We start from the raw sequence: 24,421 nt of genomic DNA, 5'->3' as shown, positions 1-24,421 counted from the left end.
ACCGCCTAAATTAGGCAGATTTGAACTTACTTTCTCCGAAGCATATGAAGAGGAACTATTAGCCCATATCAGACAGCTCGACGGCATGTTTATGCCACTAAGCAAGAAGGAATTCTTGAAATTGGCATATGATCTAGCCGTGAAGTTGAGATTGCCACACAGGTTTAACAAGACAAAGAAACTTGCCGGCAAAGACTTTTATTATGAATTTCTGAAAAGGCATCCTGAAATAGCATTAAGAGTACCTGAATCCACTAGTATGATGAGAGCAGTGGGTTTTAACAAGCCACAAGTAGACCTGTTCTTTAGCAAGCTTGTGGAATTGATGGAGAAACATTCATTTCCCCCTTCACGGATATTCAATGCGGATGAAACTGGTGTTTCTTCAGTGCATGATAACTGTAAAGTGATGTCTGTGAAAGTAAAAAGGCAAGCGAAGGTGTAGCTCAGCCAAACGGGTGGATGAATGGTGACATATTTCTTGGATGGCTGAAACTCTTTGTAAAGCACGTGCGTCCAAGTAAAGATAGCCCTGTGATGAAGAAAATGAGAAAATGGATGAAGTGGTTTTCACAAAACCACATGTCGAAGAAAGTCAATCTTCAGTCAGCACTCCGTGCAATGATTCTGCGTCAATTGCGCCTCTCTTGAAGAAACTGTCCCCAATCCCTGATGCAAGCAAACGAAGACTTGCTACGAGAAAACGAAAGGCAGAGAAGAGTCAAATTCTGACTGGAACCCCCTACAAAGAGTCGCTGGAAGAGAAACAGGTTCAAAAGAACAAAAAGGATGAGAAAAAATGCCGGAAATGCGCAAAATCTCTAAATTTGGATCAACCCTCAACATCAGTTCAGGCTTCTGCTTCCAGTGTGACTTGTTGCATATTGTGTGGTGAGAGTTTTGAAGAAGACTGCATTCAGTGTGAAAAGTGCAAGGGTTGGGCACATGAAAAGTGTGCAAATTTAGAAAATGCGACTTTTATTATGAGTGTGACAAGGTTATGCAAGTGCAATAACTCTTTCTTTTCAATTCATACCATCTGTTGTACTTTTTTTTAAAACTTTATGACTGTCCGGTACAACCCGCCAATATCCGAATCACTAGGCAAAATGTATATTTATAAATAGGCCTTTCCTCAGATTATTAATGTTTATTCATCAATAACAGTACACGTATATTGTTTTATGATTCTTGAATAGTGTTATTAAAGATTTTGTTCTTCTCGTTAACATAAAACCAAGTCAATATGAAAGAAAAACCTTAAGTGTCCGGACCTACCCGACTCTCCCCTATGTATATACTCTTTTTGCTGGTTGAGTGGAAGAGAAGGCCTTACGGCCTTAACTCTGCCAGCTAAAATAAATTATTATTATTATTATTATTATTATTATTATTATTATTATTATTATTATTCCAAAAGGACTATACAACTTTGTAAGCTTATATAAATTTATTTAGAAAACATACAGATTTGGTTTTAATACCATATAATAGCAAAACTCACCAAGCTTTCACTCAATGTGGTTCAATGTGACTTCCATTGGTCATGCGGTAGACATCCCACCTAAACTCAATTTCTTGCCAAACTCGCTGCAGCATACCGGCATCACTAACTCAACTGCGGTGGTGATTCGGTTTCTGAGTTCAGCGAGATTGGCAGGTAAGGGTGGAACGTACACTTGATATGAAGAAATCAAGCGGTGTCAAGTCGGGGGACCGAGGTGGCCATGATGTCGGTCCTCCACGATCAACTGACGTGGAATGTCGACTCGTCGCTAAAGATTACGCGGTTCAATAACGTCTCATCTTCAATCCTACCAAGCATTTCTACACGGAAATCCCGTCGATCAATCTTATCTTCATCAGTAATGTGTTGCACCAACGTAAATCGGTACGGTTTTCAGTCCAAACGTCTCCTTAAAATGCGCCAAACGGTTGGTTGTGGAATCTCAGTCTCACGAGAAGCACGCCACCCTGATTTTCTAGGACTTCGAACAAAGCTTTCCCTCACTTGTTCGACCACAGCATCAGCCACACGTGGACGTCCGGGAGATTTAGTATGGGTAATAGAACAGCCAGTCTCAACAAAAGTACGGTGCCAAGAATTGTCGCTACTTTCATGCTGCGCACAGAAAAGTAGCGAACATCAGCTGATCCGGTAGTCGCTACTTCTCGGGTTGCAGCGTTGTTCAATATTTTTGCAAGAAGAATTTTTTGCACTTTACATAACGTATGACCTAGCCGATCGTGCCATCTTCATAACATATAAGAAGAAAATTATTTAATATTTTTATTCTAGTCTTTAATGTTGTCTGTAACTGGACATATTTGCAGTAGCTTAGAAACTCCATTGTATTAGTAACAAATTATCGAAATTCTCTTTACTCATTCGAAAATAATTGAAAAATTCAGGCCTATAATTATCGTATGCCTTCAAAATACTGAATACCTTATAAAATTGTCCATTCAACAAAGTCGAGCTTATTATTGATGCACCCAAAATAACATTTCATGTTTCCTTTTTCTATTAAGAAAGATCAGAGCGCCATTGCATGCGAATTCCACAAAATCCACTGTGAAAGTGCGCGCCAGTCATAAAAATTACACAATTTTTAACTGCATGATTCCTTGACCAATGCAATTTTTAATCGATAGTGCGCGCTAGGCCTAAAGCCACATACTGTATCCACGAAGCGAGGCTGCTACGCGCGGGTCTCTCGCGGGAGTCTCGCGGTTTTGTTCTTTTGGTAGGGAGGCAAGAACGCGAAGCAGCGTGAGCCACCAATTAGTGCGCGGCAATTGAGGCAGTTAACATCGGGTTGCGTGATGGCATCACAGTCCACACGGAGCGAGTTAATCACTTTGCCTCGTATGCAAAAACCGACTGGCACTGGCTCACGGGTGAGACAGCCACATACTCTTGCGAGGCGACAGAGCGAAGCAAGCATCATGAGGCAGCTTCGCTTTGTGGATAGGCGGAATGCACACGTTATGGGAGTGACACTCGCTACGCTGCAGCACTGGAACAGCAGTACAGAGCAGTAAAAAAGTTTGCCTACTACCTACTTGTCTCTTGTGATGAATTTGTAAACGCCAAGAGTGTCAAAATGAGTGCTAATGATCCTTCTCAATCACGGAAATGATCATAAGATGTACTCAGTAGTCTCTGATTTTTTGCTGTTGTTTATGTCGGTAACATTATAAATCCCACTAAAAAGGAAGAAGAAGAAAAAAAATAACTACTTTTATTGCATACGTGAGCGCACAACTTATTGCGAGTACTGTATTGTATGTGAAATATGGAGCTGGAAAACTATCACGACACGATCTTCTCCACAGTCTACTCTTTGTTCTTCGCTTCATGGTTTAATGCTTGCAACCTGTTCCGCCTTCGTTTCAGCCATCTTTTTCTAGGACGTCCATGTCTCGTCTTTCACTTGGTTTGTATTTCAGGACTTGTTTCATAACCCTTTCGTTTTCTATTCTTTCTGTATGATAAATTAATTTATCTTTTCCATCTTGTACTTACGTTATCAACTGGACAAATGAATAAAATTTTGTTTGCTTTATGTTTTCATTTCTACAGTGACTTTTCTTTGTATGTCTCTTTTTGTTGAAGTCCATTTTTGTGGCTGTTAACTTTATTACTATTAGTCACTAGTGTAGTTACGGGGTAACGACTGGGACTCTTAATACGTGGATGCGTTCGGGCGTAGGTTCTCTTGGGTCGATTACGTGGATGGATTTTTTCGAGGTTTTCATAAATTGTGTGGCGAATGTTAGCTAATCCCATGGCGAATTCTCAGACTCATTTCGCCAAATACCATTTCGTATCACCAATCCCACGACGCTTGATAACTATAGACAATATAATATCGTTAAATAAGATTTCAAAAAAGCCTTAGAACTATGTTTTCGTATTTTTTCGTGTCTTACTTTGTATGTCGTATGTACAGTACTCGTAGACTACTTATTGTACCACATATCATTTGAAATTAATAAAGTGTTATTTATATACGAGTAACTCTTTTTCGTAACTTGCACTGCTTCTTAGGAAACTGAAGTGTGACACTTTTTTTAACAATGCTGTTATTACAGTGTTCAAAGAAATTGTTGCATATTATTTTATTGGAAACTTATGAATATGCAAATTTATGTGCTCAAAAAATATTGCATATTTCTTCATAAGTTTGCAATAAACTAATATGCAACAATTTCTGAGCAAAAAAAAAATATATATACATATATATATATATATATATATATATATATATATATATATATACACACACACATACACACACACACACACATATCGCATATTTCACAAGTTTGCAGTAAAATAATATGCTACAATTTCTTTGAGCAACCTGTAATTATGTATTTATGAATATCTTGGTCCGTGCTACAATATTCCTTTAAAAGCCGTTAACTTTCGTCTTTGTATGTGATATTTTAAAATGTTGCTTCACTCTTGTCTACTCTAATCTGCAAGTTATCCATAGTAAAAAGATCTATAATTCTTAGATTACAGTATCAGAAAACTCTTGGGTGAGAACGAGAACTACGAGTAGAATTGGGGTGAGAAAAAGAAGAGAACTTCAACAGTAAGAATATGTTAAAGAAAAACGCCCTAAATATGTAATTTTTGGATAACATGACAAACCTTTATTCAAAATTGTAGTTATTTTTGTTTTATCTTGGTCCGAAAGATGAAAATAATGACAGAGAATTGTGGAGAAGCAAACCTAACTTTTGTTGAAAGAAAATTAATTATTGTAATGTAGAAATTAATAGGCTACTCATTTTATTAGAGACAAAAAAAAATGAGCGGACTCGTAAGCTGAAATATAACAAGTCCACTTCGGTACGATGCGACGCCGACGCTTGCTTCACACGAGGAAACCTACTGCTGCTCACTTGTCAGAGGTAGAAGAAAGAGCTGGAGAATCATAACATGTTATTTGTTCGCGTTCGTGGAATCCAATCATAATGCTGATAATCGTTTTGTTTGTATCAATAAATTAACCTAATAAATCGATTTAATTCTGAGTGCTCTGCGTATGTGTAATGTCATGTCTTCACAGCTCTCATACTAGCCATACCAACACATAAGACATCATCGTATTCATCATCATAAACAATCTCGCTTTCGCGCTTGTGGAACACCCTACCCAGTGACATCAGAGTCTGTCGGAATTTAGTAGCATTCAAAAGCAAACTTATTAAGCATTTTCTTACTGCGTAGAGTAGGTTTAATTTTTACTTAGTTAATAGAAAAAAAGATTTCTCTCTTCTTAATTTTTACAATGAATTGTAGCTTTTATTAGTCTGTTAATCTTTTAGTACTTTGATTTTTATTGTATTTGTAAACTTAATATTAATTGTAATTATAAATGTAATTGTATTCTTAATATTGTAGTTGTAGGGGGAAAGAGAAGGCCTGATGGCCTTATCTCTACCAGGTTAAATAAATAAATAAATAAATATAATGTATGCATTAACTCTTTCAAATTCATGTCGTAGTAATGTTGCGTTTTGTGTATGTATACGCGTACACACTAAGTCCTATGCCCAGTGTAACGTTTTTGGTTTCTGTGAAAAATAAATTAAATGTCAAACTTATGGTTTAAAATTGATAGTAATTTCGTGATTTTTTTTCACCATGTAATGAATACCATGCATTCATACACAATCTTAATTAGCAATAATCTTATAGGCTACACTGCATTGTAGTTGCAACATTCATGACGAAATAAAGCGAAATAATATAATATAATAATAAATCAGCTTTATTGTTACTTCAGTTTTATACAAAAACCCAGTCATCAATGGTGCTGTAGGGCATTAAAGAAAATAATAGGATTCATAAATAATTTGTCTCCCGAATCTTCTGCAGCTGACATCTCCAAAACTAATATACTGTATTTCTTTAAAGTAATTTAAAAAGAAATTATCCTTTTTTCATTTTTCTCGGACTATTGTTCAGAGTCCTACCTCCTCCCTCCCAATGTTTCAAAGAAGTCTACGCTTATGGTTTCCACATAGATACCTATCCTAAAATTTATTCGTTAAATTAAAATATTGAAATAACAGCAGGTATAAGCTATTCAAAGAAAGAAAGAAAGAAAGACGGAGAATTCGAACCCTCGATGTTATGATTACTACCTACACACGCAAGACCCGCGGACACAGCAACCAGTAGAAAACCATAGCGCTCAAAAGCCTCAACATTAAGTTGAGATAATAAAAAGGTTGTGCATTCTATTTGTCTATGATTCGAATGCATGTGAAAGCAGCGTCATACCACAGTCTAGTATATACAGTCACGAAGCCTGAGTTGCGAGGGTGCTAGGAACAATAGACTGTGCTGGTACTATTTCGCATTGTCTGTAATGAGGAGATAGTAGCGATCCTAGTGGTTAGCAACTATCTATGGATGCACATTTGCTACGTATTGAGCTTCGTGACTGTATATACTAGACTGTGGTCATACGAAGTCGACCAAAGTTTTCCGGTCAGGACTTCGTCTCTGGAGACAGCTCTCTTAGGATTTACAATAACAGAATGAATTGTGGATAAGTATTTATGGGTTATAATTTATAAATTAAATAAAACGCTATTAATGCAATGACATTCTTTCGCACTAAATATATCATGTGAGTAAGCACTAAATATATGTGAGTAATGAAATGACTACAATTTAATGTGAATGCAAAAAAACTTAAGCCAGTTATGACAAATAAATGTCACATATAAAACTGTAAAGTGATGGCTTGAAATCCTAGGTGTGATATTTTGTTGGCGGATAACGCGGTAGTTTACATTGATTAAAGTTTAAATATACATAAAATAATTATCAAATTTATATTGTTCAAGATGCGGGACATAAATATGTGGGTTCCGACAGACGTTTAGGCGGCACTGAACCGCAAAAAGAATTACGTAATTCATTAGGCATAAAAGACTTTAAAGTTCATTTAAATTTAAAAACTATGGTTTGCATCAATTATGTCTAAGCAGTTAATAACATTGGTGTCATTTCCTTTCTTTCTTTTTATTTCATATATATACTTCGGTGATTTTAAATTACATTTTTAGACAACCAATCCTAAAAGTCGATCTTACAACGCTAGGCTCGCTCGAGGCTCGCGTGTTAAAAACTATTTTACGGTAGCGTGCGAAAAGTACTCATGCACTGGTGAGAAAATATTTTAAACACTGACGTTCAACTGTTTGCGCCGATTGCCAATTGTTTCCCATCAGATGTCACACGAAAGCAATCTCAATCGATCAATAAAGCAGTTCAAATAATGGCAGGCAAACTTTAAAAAATGAGCGTGTTTCGTTAAGAAATGTACAGTACACAAATAAATTGTTTTAATAGATATTTTATTGATAATTATATGAAATTAAGAATCAGATGTAATTAAAAAACAAGTACAGCGAATCTCTAGATCTGCAGTTGAACGCCATAACAAATGAGCTACATCACTACTTTTAACACGATAAACTTTTATTATTATTATTATTATTATTATTACTATTATTATTATTATTTCTACTATTGCGGATACTTGACTGGTCGTCGTCAATCACCCATATGAAGCCGTTCTGTAGACCTGTAGTATTCAATCTATGGTACGTGTACCCCTGGGGGTATGCGGAATCGTCTCAAAGGGTACGCATCACACTGACTACGTAGTATGTAAAAAATACTGACGTTTAAACGAGCGTTGAGCGACTTCCGCCGATTTTGGAATAGACACCGACGCACTTAGGTTAGGTTAGTTTAGGCTTTTATTATCCCGTCAAGATTAAGGTGAAAGTGATTGAGTGTGATTTTTTTGTTTTCTATGTTGGCAGTTCAAGTGCGTCGGTTTCGATAATATTTTACATAATTCATTAGTCATTAGGCCTACTATTATTATTGCATCAATAACTACCGTATGTATGTATGATGATGATGATGATGATGATAATAATAATAATAATAATAATAATAATAATACTATATTTTTACATATCGCATCAACATAGTCTTTTGTTACTTCATATATAATGGCGATACAATGTTTGGGTGTACGAAGGTAAAAACAATGTACTTTAGGAGTACGCTAACAAGAAAGATTGAATACCATTGCTGTAGACCAATTTACCAACAGAGTTGTTGCCCAGAGTGCGCCATAGGAGTCTGACCTACGCTACACCCGCGATGAGATGAGATGATTATAGAAATTTGTTGGGATACCACAAAGGAACCGAAGCTTCCGAAAAACCCAGTTACCTAAACCAGGGGCTTGCCCGATACAAGTTACAAATCGGAGGTACGTCGGATATCGAATCGAACCCGGGTCCACAAGATTATAAGTTCAGCGCCCTAGCCACTAGACCACCGTGGCGGCAGTTTCATTATTATAATACGGCGGATTACAACAGTTGAGAACTAGGTTGAATTTTGTATCCACACCAGCACGGACGAACTGCTGTCTAAAAAAGTGTAGGACACACATGTTAAAAATGATTTTATTTCGCTGGTGAGATTGCTTCACTCGGCCTGCGACCTCGTATCGCAAACAATCCTACTCACAAAATAAAATGTATTTCTTTTTTTTACATTTGTGTCGTAAATAAATATTATAAGTTTGTTATGATTACGGTACATTATTAATTTATTTAATTTCGTAAATTATGAACATGATCAATATCTATCCAATAATTGAGGAGACAGTAAGGCAGTACCGGTAATGAAACGGGACACCGTGAACCAACTTTTATTGGGAATAGGGCTGAGCCCACTAAGCCAGCAAAGCATGGTAAAACACTTACAAAACATTATATTATAGGAATATTATGTCAGTGATCTATACTGAAGACGGAAACTCTACCTCAGTTGCGATATTCACTTCTATCTAGGCGATACTGTTAATGTGAAAATGCTGCAAGTCCATTATTGTCTTTTAATCACGCGAAACGATATCGTGTTTTGTTAGGAATCCAGTTTATGACTTCAAAATGTAAAGGTGCATATTTCCGAGACATCGGAGAAACCTTAAGCATACAAAGCACAGATATTGGCAAGCAAAGAGGAAGAGAAGATGACGGGAAGAGAATGTCTGTAACGTAAATTATGCGATCAAGGTGAGAAAGCTTACATAATCTACTGCTGACTCGAGAATAAAATCTAAAATTCAAGTGTCACTTTGGTGACGCGATGACTGACGATTTCATTACCAGTTTGCGCTCAGGAAGAGTAATTTGAATTTCGTTCTCATACTATACGTTTAAATATAAGAAAGAAAGATGACGATGACGATGATGATACGCTACGAAAATATAATATTAATTAGGGGACAGAAAACCTTAATTACTTTCTTCCCTTAAAAACACGAATTAGTGCAATATTTGGTCTCTAGTAGCCAGAGTAAAATACTGAACATTTTCGACAAAATTCTTACATTATTGATGTTCGCCACCGTATCTAGGCCTTATGCATAAAGCGGGTCATTAACTACATTCATCCATAAAATGTGGTACCGGTACTAAAAAATTAAAAACTTACGATGATATACTATTACCAGTACCGACAGTCCCAATAGAATTTTGTATAACTGTTTATCCATAATAATATTACATGGTGTAACGTCATTTTAAAAATAAACCGAAAACTGTAACAATGTTACATGCATCTTTTGTTTTGTAAATATGATTTGTTGTTACCTATTAAATACGACGCTGTATACATGTTGCAGTGCATATACACTTTTCTCAAAATATCACACTCTTCGCTGACATAAGAAAATTCACAACACTTCAGTTCACAAGGGTTACTGTTGCGAAAAAATAATGAAATCAAGTGAGCTTTAACTACACATTATTGCAATACTTAATTATGTACCAATTTCTATAACAACTTACGCTTGTCAAAACACATTTACAGTAAAAATTTAGCAAGACATGTATTTACAAGCAATAACTCGTAAGTGAGCAATGTACGCAAAATGGTTAGTAACGAAGTAGGCGTATTGAAATCAATACTGCACACATTCGGCAAGATGTACTAAATTACATAGATTGAAATAAAATAACACTAAAATCGTGTTAATTAGGTCCTATAGTAACAAAATATAATTTTATAAATACCTGACAGGTAAAAGCAGTTAAACTTATGCGCCAACTTCAAGAGTCGTGACATTGATAACTCAGTCGCCGCCATTCCATTCCTCGTCATCATCAGCATTGCCTGCTTTCAGAAATAGTACAAGTTAGCACACAACAGCGTTGACACCTACAGCAGTGTTGCGTTGTGCCTGTGCTATAAGCGCTACCGAGCAGCTTCGGGAGGGTAAACAATCGAAATTAGGCTTCTATTGATTCCTGAATCTCGTTTTAAATGATTCTTTTACGCATAAAATATGTCCAGTAAATTCACTCTGGGAAAAAATGTTCAATATTGAAACGGTCATACAAAATAAGCCAAAGTTACTGCACACTAAAAAAATATATATATATATACAATGGCTGTAGTAATATAAAGGCAAACGTCACATCTTGTTTCAAATCGTTACAGATTGGAATTTATTGTAACTTGGCAGACTTCATGGGATAATGTATAAAAAAACAAATATACAGTATTTCTTACAGAGTTAAAAATATTAACTGAATTTATTATGTATATTTATTTTAGACTCTTCCATAATCAATCGATTAAAAATAGCTACAATGTACATACAAGTAAAGCGAAAGGTACACTGAACAGAATATTTGGAAAATATTTACTTTTAACAAACACAATATCATGTGGTGTATTGATGGCTGCTGGGGACATAATTCAGCAAGAAATTGAAAGACACGGAAGCCATAAAAATAAATCTTTCGATTGGAAGAGGACAGGTTTGTGTTATATAGTCTGTAAAATCGATGTTTATATGGATGAAGTGTGTCAAGCATTTTCAATTATTTTCAACAATTATAGATTATTGATTGTTTTGGTTGCAATAACATCTTCTTTATACTGTGATAACACAGTAATAATTTTTTATAGGTCGCATGTTTGCTGTTGGCCTAGCCCAAGGTCCACCACAACATGTATTTTATAAGTTCTTGGACCGCAGTCTGCCAAAACGAGATTTCAGGAGTATATCAAAGAAAGTTTTATTGGATCAGTTAATAGCATCACCCGTGTGCATCTGCATATTCTTCTTTGGAATGGGATATCTTGAGGGACACACATGGGATGAGATTGTCTCTGAATCAAGGAGAAAATTTCTATCTATTTATATGGTATTACCTGTGGTTCTCTACCTGCTTTATGAATGTTACCTACCCTACATTGGCATCAAAATTCCTAATGCATTTTTTTTCTGTTCTGGTGTAGAGTTACTATCGCATTATTGCTTAAAAGTAGAAATTCATTATCTCTGCATGTTCTCTAAATCCACTCTTTCAAAGTTGATCATACACCAAAATTTCAAGCTCTAGCCTACTATTAATTACGCTATAAAAACTTAATTATAGAAACAACCAAATGTGCTCATGTTTTTAGCATCGAAAAACATACAATAGTATTTTGAAGGAATATCTGATAAATGTAAATGTATATTACTTTCTAGGTTGATTGGTTAGTATGGCCACCCGTTCAGATGATAAACTTCTACTTTCTGAGCCCTAAATATCGGGTCATATATATCAACATTGTAACAATGTTGTATGATGTGTTCCTTTCCTACATAAAGCATGATGTACGATGTAAGTATAAAGGTGGAATAGAAGAACTGTCCATCCGAGTGGTTATGTCGCATCCTGGTTTCCCCCCACCTTTTTCTGCTGCCAGAGACAAAGAAACCCTATTTCACTATAAAGTATGCTAGGGTTATAGTTTGATATACAGTTAAATATATATATATACACGCTTTGTCAAATTTGGCAACCTTTTCATAAGGGAAGCTAAATTTTTATAAGTTTTATATATATATATATATATATATATATATATATATATATATATATATATATATATATACCTAGCATAAATAGTATACTACGGGAATAATTCATACAATTGCTGTTGTCACATTGGACTTAAAAATATTATACAACTGTTTAAAATAATTTGAAGAAAAGGATCTCATTAAGTACCTGTCATGTGATTTCCTCCATTTTGATGACCCAGCAACATAACACTTGGATGGACAGTAAGTATGACATTAAATTGAAGTATTAAAATGAAAACTTAATTAAGAATTCACTATATATACATCATTCATCACGTCTAACTAGATACAAAATTAGTTACCACGTACCATAATTATATGAAATAAAATATTTTTGAAATCATTGTTAAGGGGAATGAACAAGTGAAATATTCAAATTATGCATTTGTGATGCTAATGGACTGAAATTTTTACCACAGAGTGCTGATATGTATTTAAAACATCCCTATAAATTTCATCAATGTATCTTAATTAGTTTTGAAGAAATTAATTATTTACCAATTAATACTAATTAATATTTAAAAAATGCTGCATGATGAACGCTTAACATTATGAATTTAAAAAAAATATAGAACAGTTCCTCTAACAATAATAAAACATCTATCACATGATTTTTAGTTAGCACTTCTTAGTTACTGAGAAAAAAATTCAAAACTGGGTGAGTGCCAATTTAAAGAAAAAAATTAATTTCATGCATCTTAATCAATTTATATCTTGGCAAATAATAAATATTTTAAAAATCCATGTGACAGTCTTTTTCCTTTAGGTAATGTGGGCTTGTGGTAAAAATTTCATCACTATTGGTTAAGAAATGCATCATATGGAGCAATTTGAACATGTTAAAATGTAATAAAATTTAAAAGGGAGAAAATCAAGTTTTAAAGTACAACACTATGTTTGAGTACTTACACATTATGGAAATTGCTTAAAACCCTCCTGCCTGATATGTTGACCCCTCCTGCTGCTTTTTCCTACTTTCAGTGACACTTTTTGACAAACGTAGCTTCTTCCTGCTTGTTTTGAAGTTCTCACTGGTTGAAGTAGCCGCTTGCTGCAGTCGACGCTTGTCTCTCCTATTGCCAATTTTGTATGCTGCAGGAGATAATTTCACTGTTGACACTAAATCTCTCATGGAAATGTTTGCTGTACAACCCATGTTAAATTCAGTCACAGCAGAAGTAACAGCCACTTCAAGTTTTTTTTTTGATACAAAAATTTCTTTTGGGCACTTCCGCCATATCACACTATGAACACTTTCATTCACATTTTGAGTTTTTCCTGCAGTGCACTTGCTAAGAAGTTCATCACTAGCTAGTCTACAGTACACTGGCATGATTTTAGCCACAACATCAGGTCGCAACACTGTCTTCATGGTTTTCAAGTCATGCTTCGGAACAGCTTCTTGCTTCGCAATGGCCCGGTTGAAGAAGCACCATGACTTTTCACCACTAGGGCATCTTGAATGCAGGGGCTTGTCATCCGTGGACATTGCATGGTCAAGTGTTGCATAGATGGCTTTCTTCATCTTGTTTACATCGGGGATATTATCAATAATGGCCTTTCTGTAGTAATTTTGCAGTCGAGGTATCATTTCTGCAGTCAGACTTCCCTTTTTTTTGCCTCCGATTGAGGAATCTGTCCCTCTCCATTCCCTAACAATATTCTGTAGACCTTTACCTACTCTCTTAGCAACGTGGTTCACACATTCTTCTTTTCTAATGTCAATGCCTTCACCATAAACTTGAAGCTGCTGAAGGTGATGGTGTGTTTTTGCATCCCCGTCAGACAATAAGGTTGTGTACCTCATATTACACAACCTAATGGACCGGGTCCAGAGAATTTCTGCAGCTTTCATCTCCATGGCATTTGAAGATCCATCAAAATTTTTCTCACAAACACCAGCATCTTTGTGACTTTGATACCACTGTTTATATTCGTCACTTGCAACATCCATTTTTTTTTCTGTCTTTTCACAAGTACTGCAATATTTTGACATTATTTCAAAATCTAACACTAGCCCTGTTAAAATATCTATGACTAAACCTAAACCATACTTTGATGTATGTCCACGCTTCATCCATGTGCCATCGTATGACACACCAATATTTATAACATCACTATCACTAATAGAACTGTCCACTTCCATGTGAGCTCGTCTAACTGCAGAGTGAGCATTTCTCAACACATGTTGTCTAACAAGTTTGTTTTCTTCCGTCAGTTTTATCAGGTGAGAGTTGAAGGATGGTGAGCTCAAACCTGCCATACCCATAGCCATACAATGTTGTTCCATAGCAGAGTGTCCTTTTCCCATGGTAACAAAGGCGTTGACCATTCTCCTATTTACATCGAAGGGAGGTCGAGTTGACTCAGTGTTACCTACCTTAGGACTTGTATACATTTCATTCAACACTGTGTTGCAATTATAACACTTCACTATCACTTTAAATGCAAAGCCTGATGGTTCAGTAAGCTCAGCTTTTGCACTATCCATTCCACATTCACCACATTTTACTCCTTTATACAGTTCACTCCACAAACTTACATGCACTAATGTGTAGTCTTCACTACACTGGGGGGCACTTATATTTGAATTCTCCTGCAAGTTGCCATATTTTATCAACTTTATCTCACTAGCACTTTGTTTATTATTTGTTTCTTTTGACACTTGATCTTCATTATCACCAACTAGGCCTAACACATTTTCTTGTTGCACACATTCCACAATAGTTTTGGCATTCTTCCACCTTATATTTGCTAAATTTTTAGCCCTATTAGCATATTTTGATCGTTTCTTGCCCTTATTATGAATGTCACTTAGTCTATTCATGTTTAGAAAACTAAAACTATGCCTAAAATGCTAAATGTTGAGTTATACACGTGGTCTTGAATGTTATTGTGACGATTCCTAACCTAATGCACTTATACTAACTTATTCACACTAATATATACAACTAATTGAATACAAAATTAGTGTAAAACTTTAATAACATCCTAAATAACACGAAATCAGCAAAACAAGTATGAATATTCACGTACAAACGCACAAACTCGAGAAGAAACGGTCCACAAACAATATTTTGCCGTTCAGTTTCAAAACGAAGTATTTGCAGGGCTGACAGGCAAGCTGATAGTATATTCAGGAGTGACAACAAACTTAATTTCACTAGATACACACCAGAAAAAAAACTAGCCCGCTTTATTCAAATTACAAAGCTCAACATAAACTTTAGAGCTGACAGCTCGTTTAAAGGGCAACGAAGCACGTGCAAGCAGACATTTAAACGTCATGTGACACGGTTTAAAGGGCTCCCAAATAAAAAATGAGGCCATATTATGAAAGTAGAAGGTTTAAATAAAATTATGAACATAAAAACAAAAATTTGTATTTTTTTCCATTTTTCCACATTTTTCACTTGTTCGTTCCCTTAAATCTATAAAGAGCTTGCAAAATAAAAATGTACCAAGCTTCGACACAGGCTACAGTTTCATACATAATTATAATAAAAGAAAAGGAAAATTTAATAATACTTATAAATGTGACCCTTTCGAAGGCAGATAATAACAAAAGTTGTGATTACCTAATGTACAGTACGTCAGGGTGTTTTAAAGAAGGTATTAGAACATGTTTTCATCTTCACAACTAAAAAAGTGTAACAGAATCCATAGCAGCTAAACACAAAGTAAGAAAAATTATGATATATTGGTAATCAGCTTTTATGGCTAAAAATATCTTGTACCGGTATTTTTTTTTTTCAGAACATCAGTTGAACTTGCTAATAAGCAGATACTGATATATGGCATATGGGGTTATGCAGACTTGCTTATGTCTTGATCTGCATTATTCGTTTATTATACCATCAAGAAATGGTTCTGCCAACAATGATGGAAGAATTTTCATACATATGTCTGTACAAAGGCAAAACATCGATTATTACATAGGCCTATACCGGTACTATGTTTCGTGATCAATGCTGAAATGATATGACCATTTTCTCTAGAAGAGTCCTGTTATTGTGACACGTGACATGAGGTCGAATTTTCAAATGGTCCTTTTAAAGTGTATTGCTTTTAGTCAGATTTTCAATCTAGTACAAAACTACTTTGTATGAAAAGTTCCACATGTAGCGGGTCTTTTTACTGTAGTGATATGCTGAAAGCATACAAAAATTTAAAGTGGATTATAATTACCATATAGTACAACAATGGTTCATAAGCCAGTTGACAAACCTGTCGTCAGACATGTTTAATAATTCAAATGCACACAGTCTTATCAATGGAAGTGTCTTGATTTTATTGAAATTCTTACTTTGCTAATTCTTTTTAAACTGCTCCCTTTCAAAGTCTCAGACCATTTCCTGATGTATTTTGCATTTTTACATGAACGTTGCCAGTATTTATTGTAGGCCTATCTATTTTCAAACTTACTGTAACACGTTTATGAATGTCTAATGTTCCATTCAATTACAATTATATATATTCCATTATTTACATCCATTACATTTATTAATAAAGTGTCCAAACTGAATATATTAACTTTATTTATATACTTACTATTTCTGGAATATCAGGCGCTTCATATGTGACCAGAGAAATTTAAATATAATAAGCCAAGTCTGTCATGTTTCAAATAGAGTCCTTCGAATAGATCCCACAACCAGAAGTCTTGAACTGCTTGTTAGTGAAATTTCATTGATGTGTTTAATTAAAATGAACTGTAAATCAAAAGACTTTTTACGATTTTTGTGTATCTACTGTGCAATCAATATGGTTGTCACTGATATTAATATAGATAGCTTTGTACATGTTTGATGATAAGTAAGAAGACAGGACCATATGTTCAAAATGGTTTGTTAATAAGGTTTGACAGTTATGAGAGCCAACAGCTGAATTTTTTCCAAGTGATCAAAATGTCAACTTACTATCAAACACTGAAAAACGCACGATGATTCGACAGGTTTGTCAACCATTTGTTATGTATGTGACCCATTTAAGTGCTGAGAAATGAAAATAAGAATAGAATTCCCAGCCCTTAATTTTTTTTTTTTAATTTCAGTAATAAATAAACTTAAAAGTTTATCTTCTTTTTCACTTTATCAACTTTATATTACGATCTAGATCTAGAATATCACTGACAATTATTATAACACATTCGGCAATACATTGGTTACACCATGCTATTTCTGTTATACAAATTCCTTATTATTGAGTAATATTTAAGCATACAACTTCAATTCAAATTAAATATTGGCATTAATTCACATACATGTGAGGTATGTTTTTTTTTTTTGGGGGGGGGGCAGGAAATTGAAATATTTTCAATGTAAATTGTATAAATATTTTATCCTGAAGATTTTATTGATATATTCAAACACGTAGAGATGAATTCCTATGTGCATATCTCTCTTAATAAAGTTTATTATGAGAATTAATTCACATTTAAAACAGATAATATGTTAATATGAATTTCATCACCAAATATAATGTACTGTATTAAACATTACGATATCTTGTAACTGTACAAAAGGGAAAAAAATAATTCACTGTAGTCCACAAAGCACATGAACATTTTGACTCAGTGTATTGTTTTTTGTGAAAACTGTTTTCAAATCTCAGTATTAGATTTCAATTTTTAAGACACTTGTAAATTCATTAGCGCATATTTTTATGCATTTTAAGTTATTTAAATATTAAAATCAACAAATAAAAAGTGATATAGCTGAATAATAACAGCAACTTCGTCCCTAAACTGGCTTAATTAATGAATATGTATTAGAGTTCAATTTTTAAAGCATATGCACATTCTTTAACGCATATTTTTATGTAGGCCTACTTTAATTTATACAACGATGTCATCGAACATTAAGATCAACAAAGAAAAAGTGATATAGCTGATTAATAAAACTTTGTCCGTAAACTGACTTAATGAATATGCATTGTGCTATCATTTCTGTAATTTTTAACATCTATTAGGTAAAATATATTAATACAATAATTGTAATTGTATTTTATAATTATTTATACAGGGTGAGTCGTAATTGTGTACTATAGAGTAGTGCAGAGTATTCTATACTAAAAATGAAACATATTTTTTCATATAAACTTATGGTCATGCCCGCTTCATTATGGAGATAATGATTGAAACAGTTAGAAAAAAACAGCAGCTACTTTTCTGAGAGTGTTGCTTAATGACGTGGTTATTTACATTGCAAGTTCACAGAAGATGCTTGAAATGTCCATCATTCACTTCACAACACAATTTCCACCCTTCTCCGCCATGAATGTCTTGCTCTTTAAACAATGCCCCAAATTGTATTTCCTGCAGCTACAATTGCAATCAACAGATGCTATCTCATGGCGTGTCGCTGAGAGTAAACTAGTCCCTTCATGTGATCCCACAACCAGAAGTCGCAGAGACTGAGTTTAGGTGATCGTGTTGGCCATGCAACAGGCCCATTGCATCCACTCCATCTATTCATTCAAATGACGTTTCACTGCATGACATGGTAATATGCAGATGCTTCATCTTGAAGTAGCCAAGTGTTGAACCGTGTTGAGAGTGGTACAGTTTGTTGTGGTAGTTCAGTTTGCAGAAAGTGCAAATACACAGTACCTGTTGTCTGATTGTACCGTTTCTCTCTCTTCAATAACAACAATTGTACTTAATGTGTACTGTAGAGTGTCGTCTGAGCAATTGATGTATAAATAGCTTCGACATAATGCCAACTTGCGCGTCCCAAAGTGATGTCATATCTCGATAACAAAGCCGTCACGGCTATATGTTTATATGACAAAATCTGTTTATATTGGAATATAGAATACTCTACAATACTTTATAGTACACAATTACGACTCACCCTGTATATGGATTGATTAGCAAATTAATTTCTGAACAATTTTTTATATTGGACTTCGTTTTTCATTACTAATCTATATACTATATATCTCAATTTCTACATTGTTTTACATAGATATAATTCTGTGATTCAATTTAAGCAAGATAAGAGAATGAAGAAATGATGGGATGAAACTGATAGGAGTAACTGTAATACTGAAAGAAAATATGCTCCACAGTCATTTCGCTTATTACGAATATCATAGGATTTGTCAAACATTCTACCAACCAATTTGCTTAAAAACAGTAAACAGATCTATAAATTGACAAAAATAAACATAGTACATTTATGATCATTCAGACAGACTATTCTTTCGCTACATTTTAATTTAGTGTTTGATCCAATGATAGCTTGCCACTTGACTCTAGCTCTAGTTGTTCTTAAAATAAGATATTATATCTTTTATTTTAATGATGATGATGATGATGATGCAATGAGGCAGACCTCAGTAACACCAGTTCCTCTAAAATGACTGTCTTTTATGGGAATATAGTGCTTCTGTAAAGACAGTTGTTTTGCAAAAATGTTACCTTTTTGTGGCAATTCAGTGCCATTAATTTAAAAATATAAACTTGTATGTCACATTATAGGAAACATTAATTGATCAGAGTTGTGGATGTAAATATATAAAAATTAAGATATGAATAAGTAGCTGATGTACAGAATAGCCCAAAAGTCTCTATTCATTTTTATAAAAGGAATAATTTAATGGCTGCCTATAATACGTTAAATACCATGTTTCTACTTAACGGTCATTTCAAAACATTGTTCCCTGTGTTCCATAATTACTCTGATAGCATATTGCAGCATATTTTCTGTAATGCCTTCTACTGCTTAGTAGATTGACACCAGGGCGATCCTAATCATATTGGCATCCCCACCAACATTTTCATTGTTTTCAACAAGTATTTCTCTTTACTACGAGTGTAAAATTGTAATAAACTAGTGGCTTGGAACTAGAACAATTACCAATCACCTCGTTTGACGAGCTGTGATCGCGCAAGATTTACCAAATCAAAATATCTTGATAAGTAATTGATTAACTAGCGGACTTACTCGTGTTAATTGAGTAGGCTCTGAGGATGGTGTGTGAAGCACCGAAACAGCTGTAAGCCGCACAGACTTACATAATTAACACGAGTAAGTCCGCTAGTTAATCAATTACTTATATACAAGTGTTAAAAGTAGTGTACACAAGATTCAAAATGGAATATCTTGATAATACATTTTTATCAACATACTTTCGGCATAGCCTCTGGTAAATTCTGCATCAAAAATCTTGACCAGTTCTTTTTTTATCATTTTTTTTTTTGTAGCACACTGCAAATTTATCCGCAAATTGGACATTAAGTCCGAGTGCAGGGAATTTCAATAATTTAAATACGAGTCCATCGGGTTAAGAAAAGACCGATTATTTGGTCCTTACAGCTCAGTGACGCGAAAGAAGGGAAGTAATAGGAGTAGTGGGGAGAGCTCCAGAGTAGAGATAAGAGAGAGCACTCAGTGAAGAAATGCTACTGAACGTAACTGTACTGGATACACACCACACGCATCACATCCGATCGCGCTAAATGCAAGCGACTGACTAACCCAAACATCCCTTGATGTTACTTAATGGACTCGTCTGACCTAGGCGCACATTATTGGTGACTGTCAGGACTAAATAATCGGTCTGTACCGACACAGTTGATGTGAGAGAATGCTGGTAAAGGTAAAAGCAACCACAGAATGGCACAGAACAGTTTACACAATAGGACTACTGCAGAAAATAAACACATCCATAAGAAATATGCAACATTAATGGTTTGTAATTCAATTAAATGTTTAATTATTGCACCTACAAGAATGGCACTAAAATGAGATATCAAATTGAGAGAATTTATTAGTTTATTTACTTAGACCTTTGCAACACCTCCAGTAACTCGACGCCCTTTGCTCTGTTCAAATACTTTTTCGAGGTTAGTCTTGATTAACATTATCAATTTTTGTTTGAAGAAACCTAGGCCCTAGGCTTTATGAAGTTTCGAGCATTGAAATTTGGGAATGTAACTCATAGTAGTCTGTGGGGAGCTCTAATTGTCATTATTTGGAAAGGTTTGATTTATGTATTCTCTCACAACAGTCGCAAAATAAAATGGTGTGTCATCTTCTTGAAAAACCATCATCATCAAAATGTATCGAAACTTTTGGGCCACATGTTCTGCTGCTCTTTTAAAATAACGACTTTGATGTGGAATGATTTTTTTTCTACGGATGAATAAACAAACATGTATTTGTTGAACTTTTGTTAATACAATGTATCCTTACACGTGTAATGTGAGAATGAAGTGTTCAGTTTAGTTTTTTACTTATATTTGGTTGCCAATAGAATTTCTCTTAGATGATTAAAAGACAAGTTTTAGTATCTCGACTGTTTCCCAAATTGTTCAATTAATCTATTGTCAGATTTGTAAACTTATTTTTTGTTATTGTATTATGTTTAATTTGCACTGAAGAGGGAGTATATTAATATTTTTTATGAATTTGTATAAATAGTTTACCCAGAAATTATTTAATTTTTTAGAAGTCCCATTTACAAATCATGCTTATATAATGAATAAAAATTTACTATTTTAAAATTGTACATATTTACTTATTTCTCCAAAACAGTTAATCCGTACTTACAATAGAAGAGGCAATACCTGTCCTGTGACTTTATCATGTGCCGTTACTATATCACCAATGGGTATGGAAGGGGAAGATAAGTTTTAGTCTGAAGTGAACTTCCATGTCAGTAGATTCGTATAATATTAACAATCCTGAAAGAAATTCTCTTTCTGATAGCTCATTCTTTCCTGTCTCGCACAGCTCACATGCCAGGTCTCGCCTCCTCACCTATAGTCATTTATATCTCTCTATAAATTCAACTAGTAGTCCCACCTATCGTATTTCTACACGTTTTCAGGCATTTGATTTACATATAGCACATTTCCTTTCTGTATTTTCTCCGAATAGTATCTCTGTGAATCTTTTCTAAAAGCCAACAACTTCTGGCACACATTTGTTGGCTAACTTCTGTAGGCTAGGTCAACCATCATGTTTGGAATCTAAGAGTGAAGTTATGTGTACTGGTTAGTAAGTTCTAGCAAATACTTTCTAATAATAATACTGGAAAGTTCACGATAAAAGTGATGAATGACTCACCAGTGCTATCTAGTGTCAAGAATGATGATGTGAAGCATTGCGCAGACTGTGACATAAATTTTGTTCTTCAACAAATATGTGGTGTCAGTCATAAGGATTATTCTCATTGTTTTTGCACACAATGTCAGGGAAATATGGAATTACTTATTTTGTATTCTTCTGTAAAAACTACTGGATTTTTCTTTAGATTTACAAAAGATAGAGATAGGAGAGATAGTCTTAGACAAAGTGTTTAAAATTAGAGGGACATACCTAGCATCTATAAAAAAAATTACAAAATATATTCAGATCACTTTAGATTATCGGACTTCAATAACCGTAACAAATTTGAAAAGTCTGAGGTAAGTGAAAATAAGATGTAATTGGAAAAGTATACCCTAGCATCAAATCAGCTGTAGGCCTGTTATGTTTAATATTTTCCTTTAATAACACTGAAGAGAATAGCTATTCCTTCACTGAATTTAAGAGCGCCTTCTTCCTATTCTATCCCTTGATGATTTGATAACTTTATTATTTATCTATTTTCTTCCTTCAATTCATTTTCTCTTTTCATAGAACAATAAAATTGTACACAAGAGTTGTACCGAAAAATGCCAGTAGCTGCTATGTTCTCTGTTAGAGTTTTCATCAAGCCAAAACTGGTGAAAAAACTATCAAAGCAGTACATTGTTGTGTGCGTTGTTTACAACAGAGATATTTCTCAGCAACAGATGATCTACTAAACCATTAACTCCAAAATAATTGTTTTGTTTTCCTTCATATAATTCTGCATGAAAATGGTGTCTAAATTCAGCATAACACATTGCCCATTATTTTAATGAAATCGTATCATTATTCCTTCCATGAATTGATTAGTGTAATATGTTTTTTTTTTATACTGTTATCTGACTATAATTCTTTACCACAAGAACAAATGTATTGGAGTAAAGATGACTTGTGGGTTGAAACAGAAAGTGTTTCAGTAGAAACAAATATTGGGGCACGAAGAGGAATTTACGTTTCAGTGACAATACTGACTTGAATAAAGAAGCTCCAAAGAAGAGGACTTTCAAACTCTATCCAATAAATAATAGATTAAACGAATAGTCGCTAAAGTTTGGAGAATATGAGTACAGATGAACAATAATCCGTTATTATAATACAGTCATCACTATTTGACAAAATTGTTGTTTAGTCAACTGTCCGAAGACAGGTCTGAACCTCACAAGTGATACCAAGAAGGCACCACTTATGAGGTAACTAGGCCAGGAGACAATGGGGAAGGGTGATCAGTTCCTTCCCCCCTCCATCGCATACATTTTTTATTAAGAAAGCTGAAATTCCATTGCAATTCTCCAGATAAGCTACACCAAAGAAGACACAATTTTCTTTTGCTTCATTGACTTCTGTGATATGTAGACCTATACAGTGATAAATGCGTGGTTTTAGTTTGCAGCCACAATTAATATTTTCAACATGCCGGTAGTTTGGTAGTTTGTTGCTATGCAACTGCTGAACAAAACAAATTTTCACTTACTTTTCAAGGGAAGTAATTTGACTTACATCCCGTCGTCAATAGCAACCAGCAATATCACGGTAAAATCCATTTACTTCCCTAAAAGCAAGATAATAACAGCATACTTAATGGAAGTGGAAAAAACATTATTTCTTAAACATCGTTTGATACTTATATGTGTATTCTAATGCACTGTTGTAGCCCCCCCCCCCCAAGCTTGTTACAATACAATACTAATTACCATCATAAAATTACTAGGGAATAGGAGGGGGGGGGAGAAAAGCTACAACAATGAATTACAAAAAACAGGTAAAAACGATTTTTATGTTGAAAGTATTTAAAGTTCTTAGAAAAATATTTGGGGCTAAGAGGGATGAAGTTACAGAATAATGGAGAAAGTTACACAACGCAGAACTGCACGCATTGTGTTCTTCACCCGACATAATTAGGAACATTAAATCCAGACGTTTGAGATGGGCAGGGCATGTAGCATGTATGGGCAAATCCAGAAATGCATATGGAGTGTTAGTTGGGAGGCCGGAAGGAAAGAGACCTTTGGGGAGGCCGAGACGTAGATGGGAGGATAATATTAAAATGGATTTGAGGAAGATGGAATAAGATAGAGACTGGATTAATCTTGCACAGTATAGGGACCGATGGCGGGATGTGAGGGCAGCAATGAACCTGCGGGTTTCTTAAATGCCATTTGTAAGTAAGTATTTTGGCTGCAAACTATAGTTTATCGCTATATATATATCTCACAGAAGCTACTGAGGCAAAGAAAATTATGCCTTCTTTGGTATAGAGTCACAGAAGCTATTGAGGCAAAGAAAATTGTGCCTTCTTTGGTATAGAGT

At 34.6% G+C, this 24,421-nt stretch overlaps 2 protein-coding genes across 3 annotated transcripts in view; one reads left to right on the top strand and one right to left on the bottom strand.

Moving 5' to 3' along the window:
• The window catches only part of LOC138714977 (uncharacterized), a 63,784-nt gene that overhangs the window by 38,560 nt on the left and 803 nt on the right, over positions 1 to 24,421 (bottom strand). The window contains exon 2 of the mRNA XM_069847315.1: positions 10,144 to 10,243. Within this exon, the coding sequence (XP_069703416.1) occupies positions 10,144 to 10,243 (100 nt within the window). The remainder of the gene's footprint in view (positions 1 to 10,143; positions 10,244 to 24,421) is intronic.
• LOC138714978 (mpv17-like protein 2) lies at positions 10,267 to 21,504 on the top strand. 2 transcript variants are annotated; one of them, XM_069847317.1, is made up of 4 exons: positions 10,272 to 10,893; positions 11,045 to 11,283; positions 11,613 to 11,748; positions 15,750 to 21,504. In XM_069847317.1, coding segments are annotated over exons 1-4 (600 nt in total). In that variant the 5' UTR covers positions 10,272 to 10,670; the 3' UTR covers positions 15,752 to 21,504. The 2 variants fall into 2 exon arrangements, with proteins under 2 accessions (XP_069703417.1, XP_069703418.1); XM_069847316.1 differs by lacking the exon at positions 15,750 to 21,504 and having other exon boundaries at positions 10,267 to 10,893; positions 11,613 to 11,961.

This window comes from Periplaneta americana, chromosome 15 (genome assembly GCF_040183065.1).
Source record: "Periplaneta americana isolate PAMFEO1 chromosome 15, P.americana_PAMFEO1_priV1, whole genome shotgun sequence".
In the NCBI taxonomy this organism is placed as follows: domain Eukaryota; kingdom Metazoa; phylum Arthropoda; class Insecta; order Blattodea; family Blattidae; genus Periplaneta; species Periplaneta americana.
Note: the sequence above shows the minus strand (reverse complement) of the source record. Positions and strands in the feature narration are given on the sequence as shown.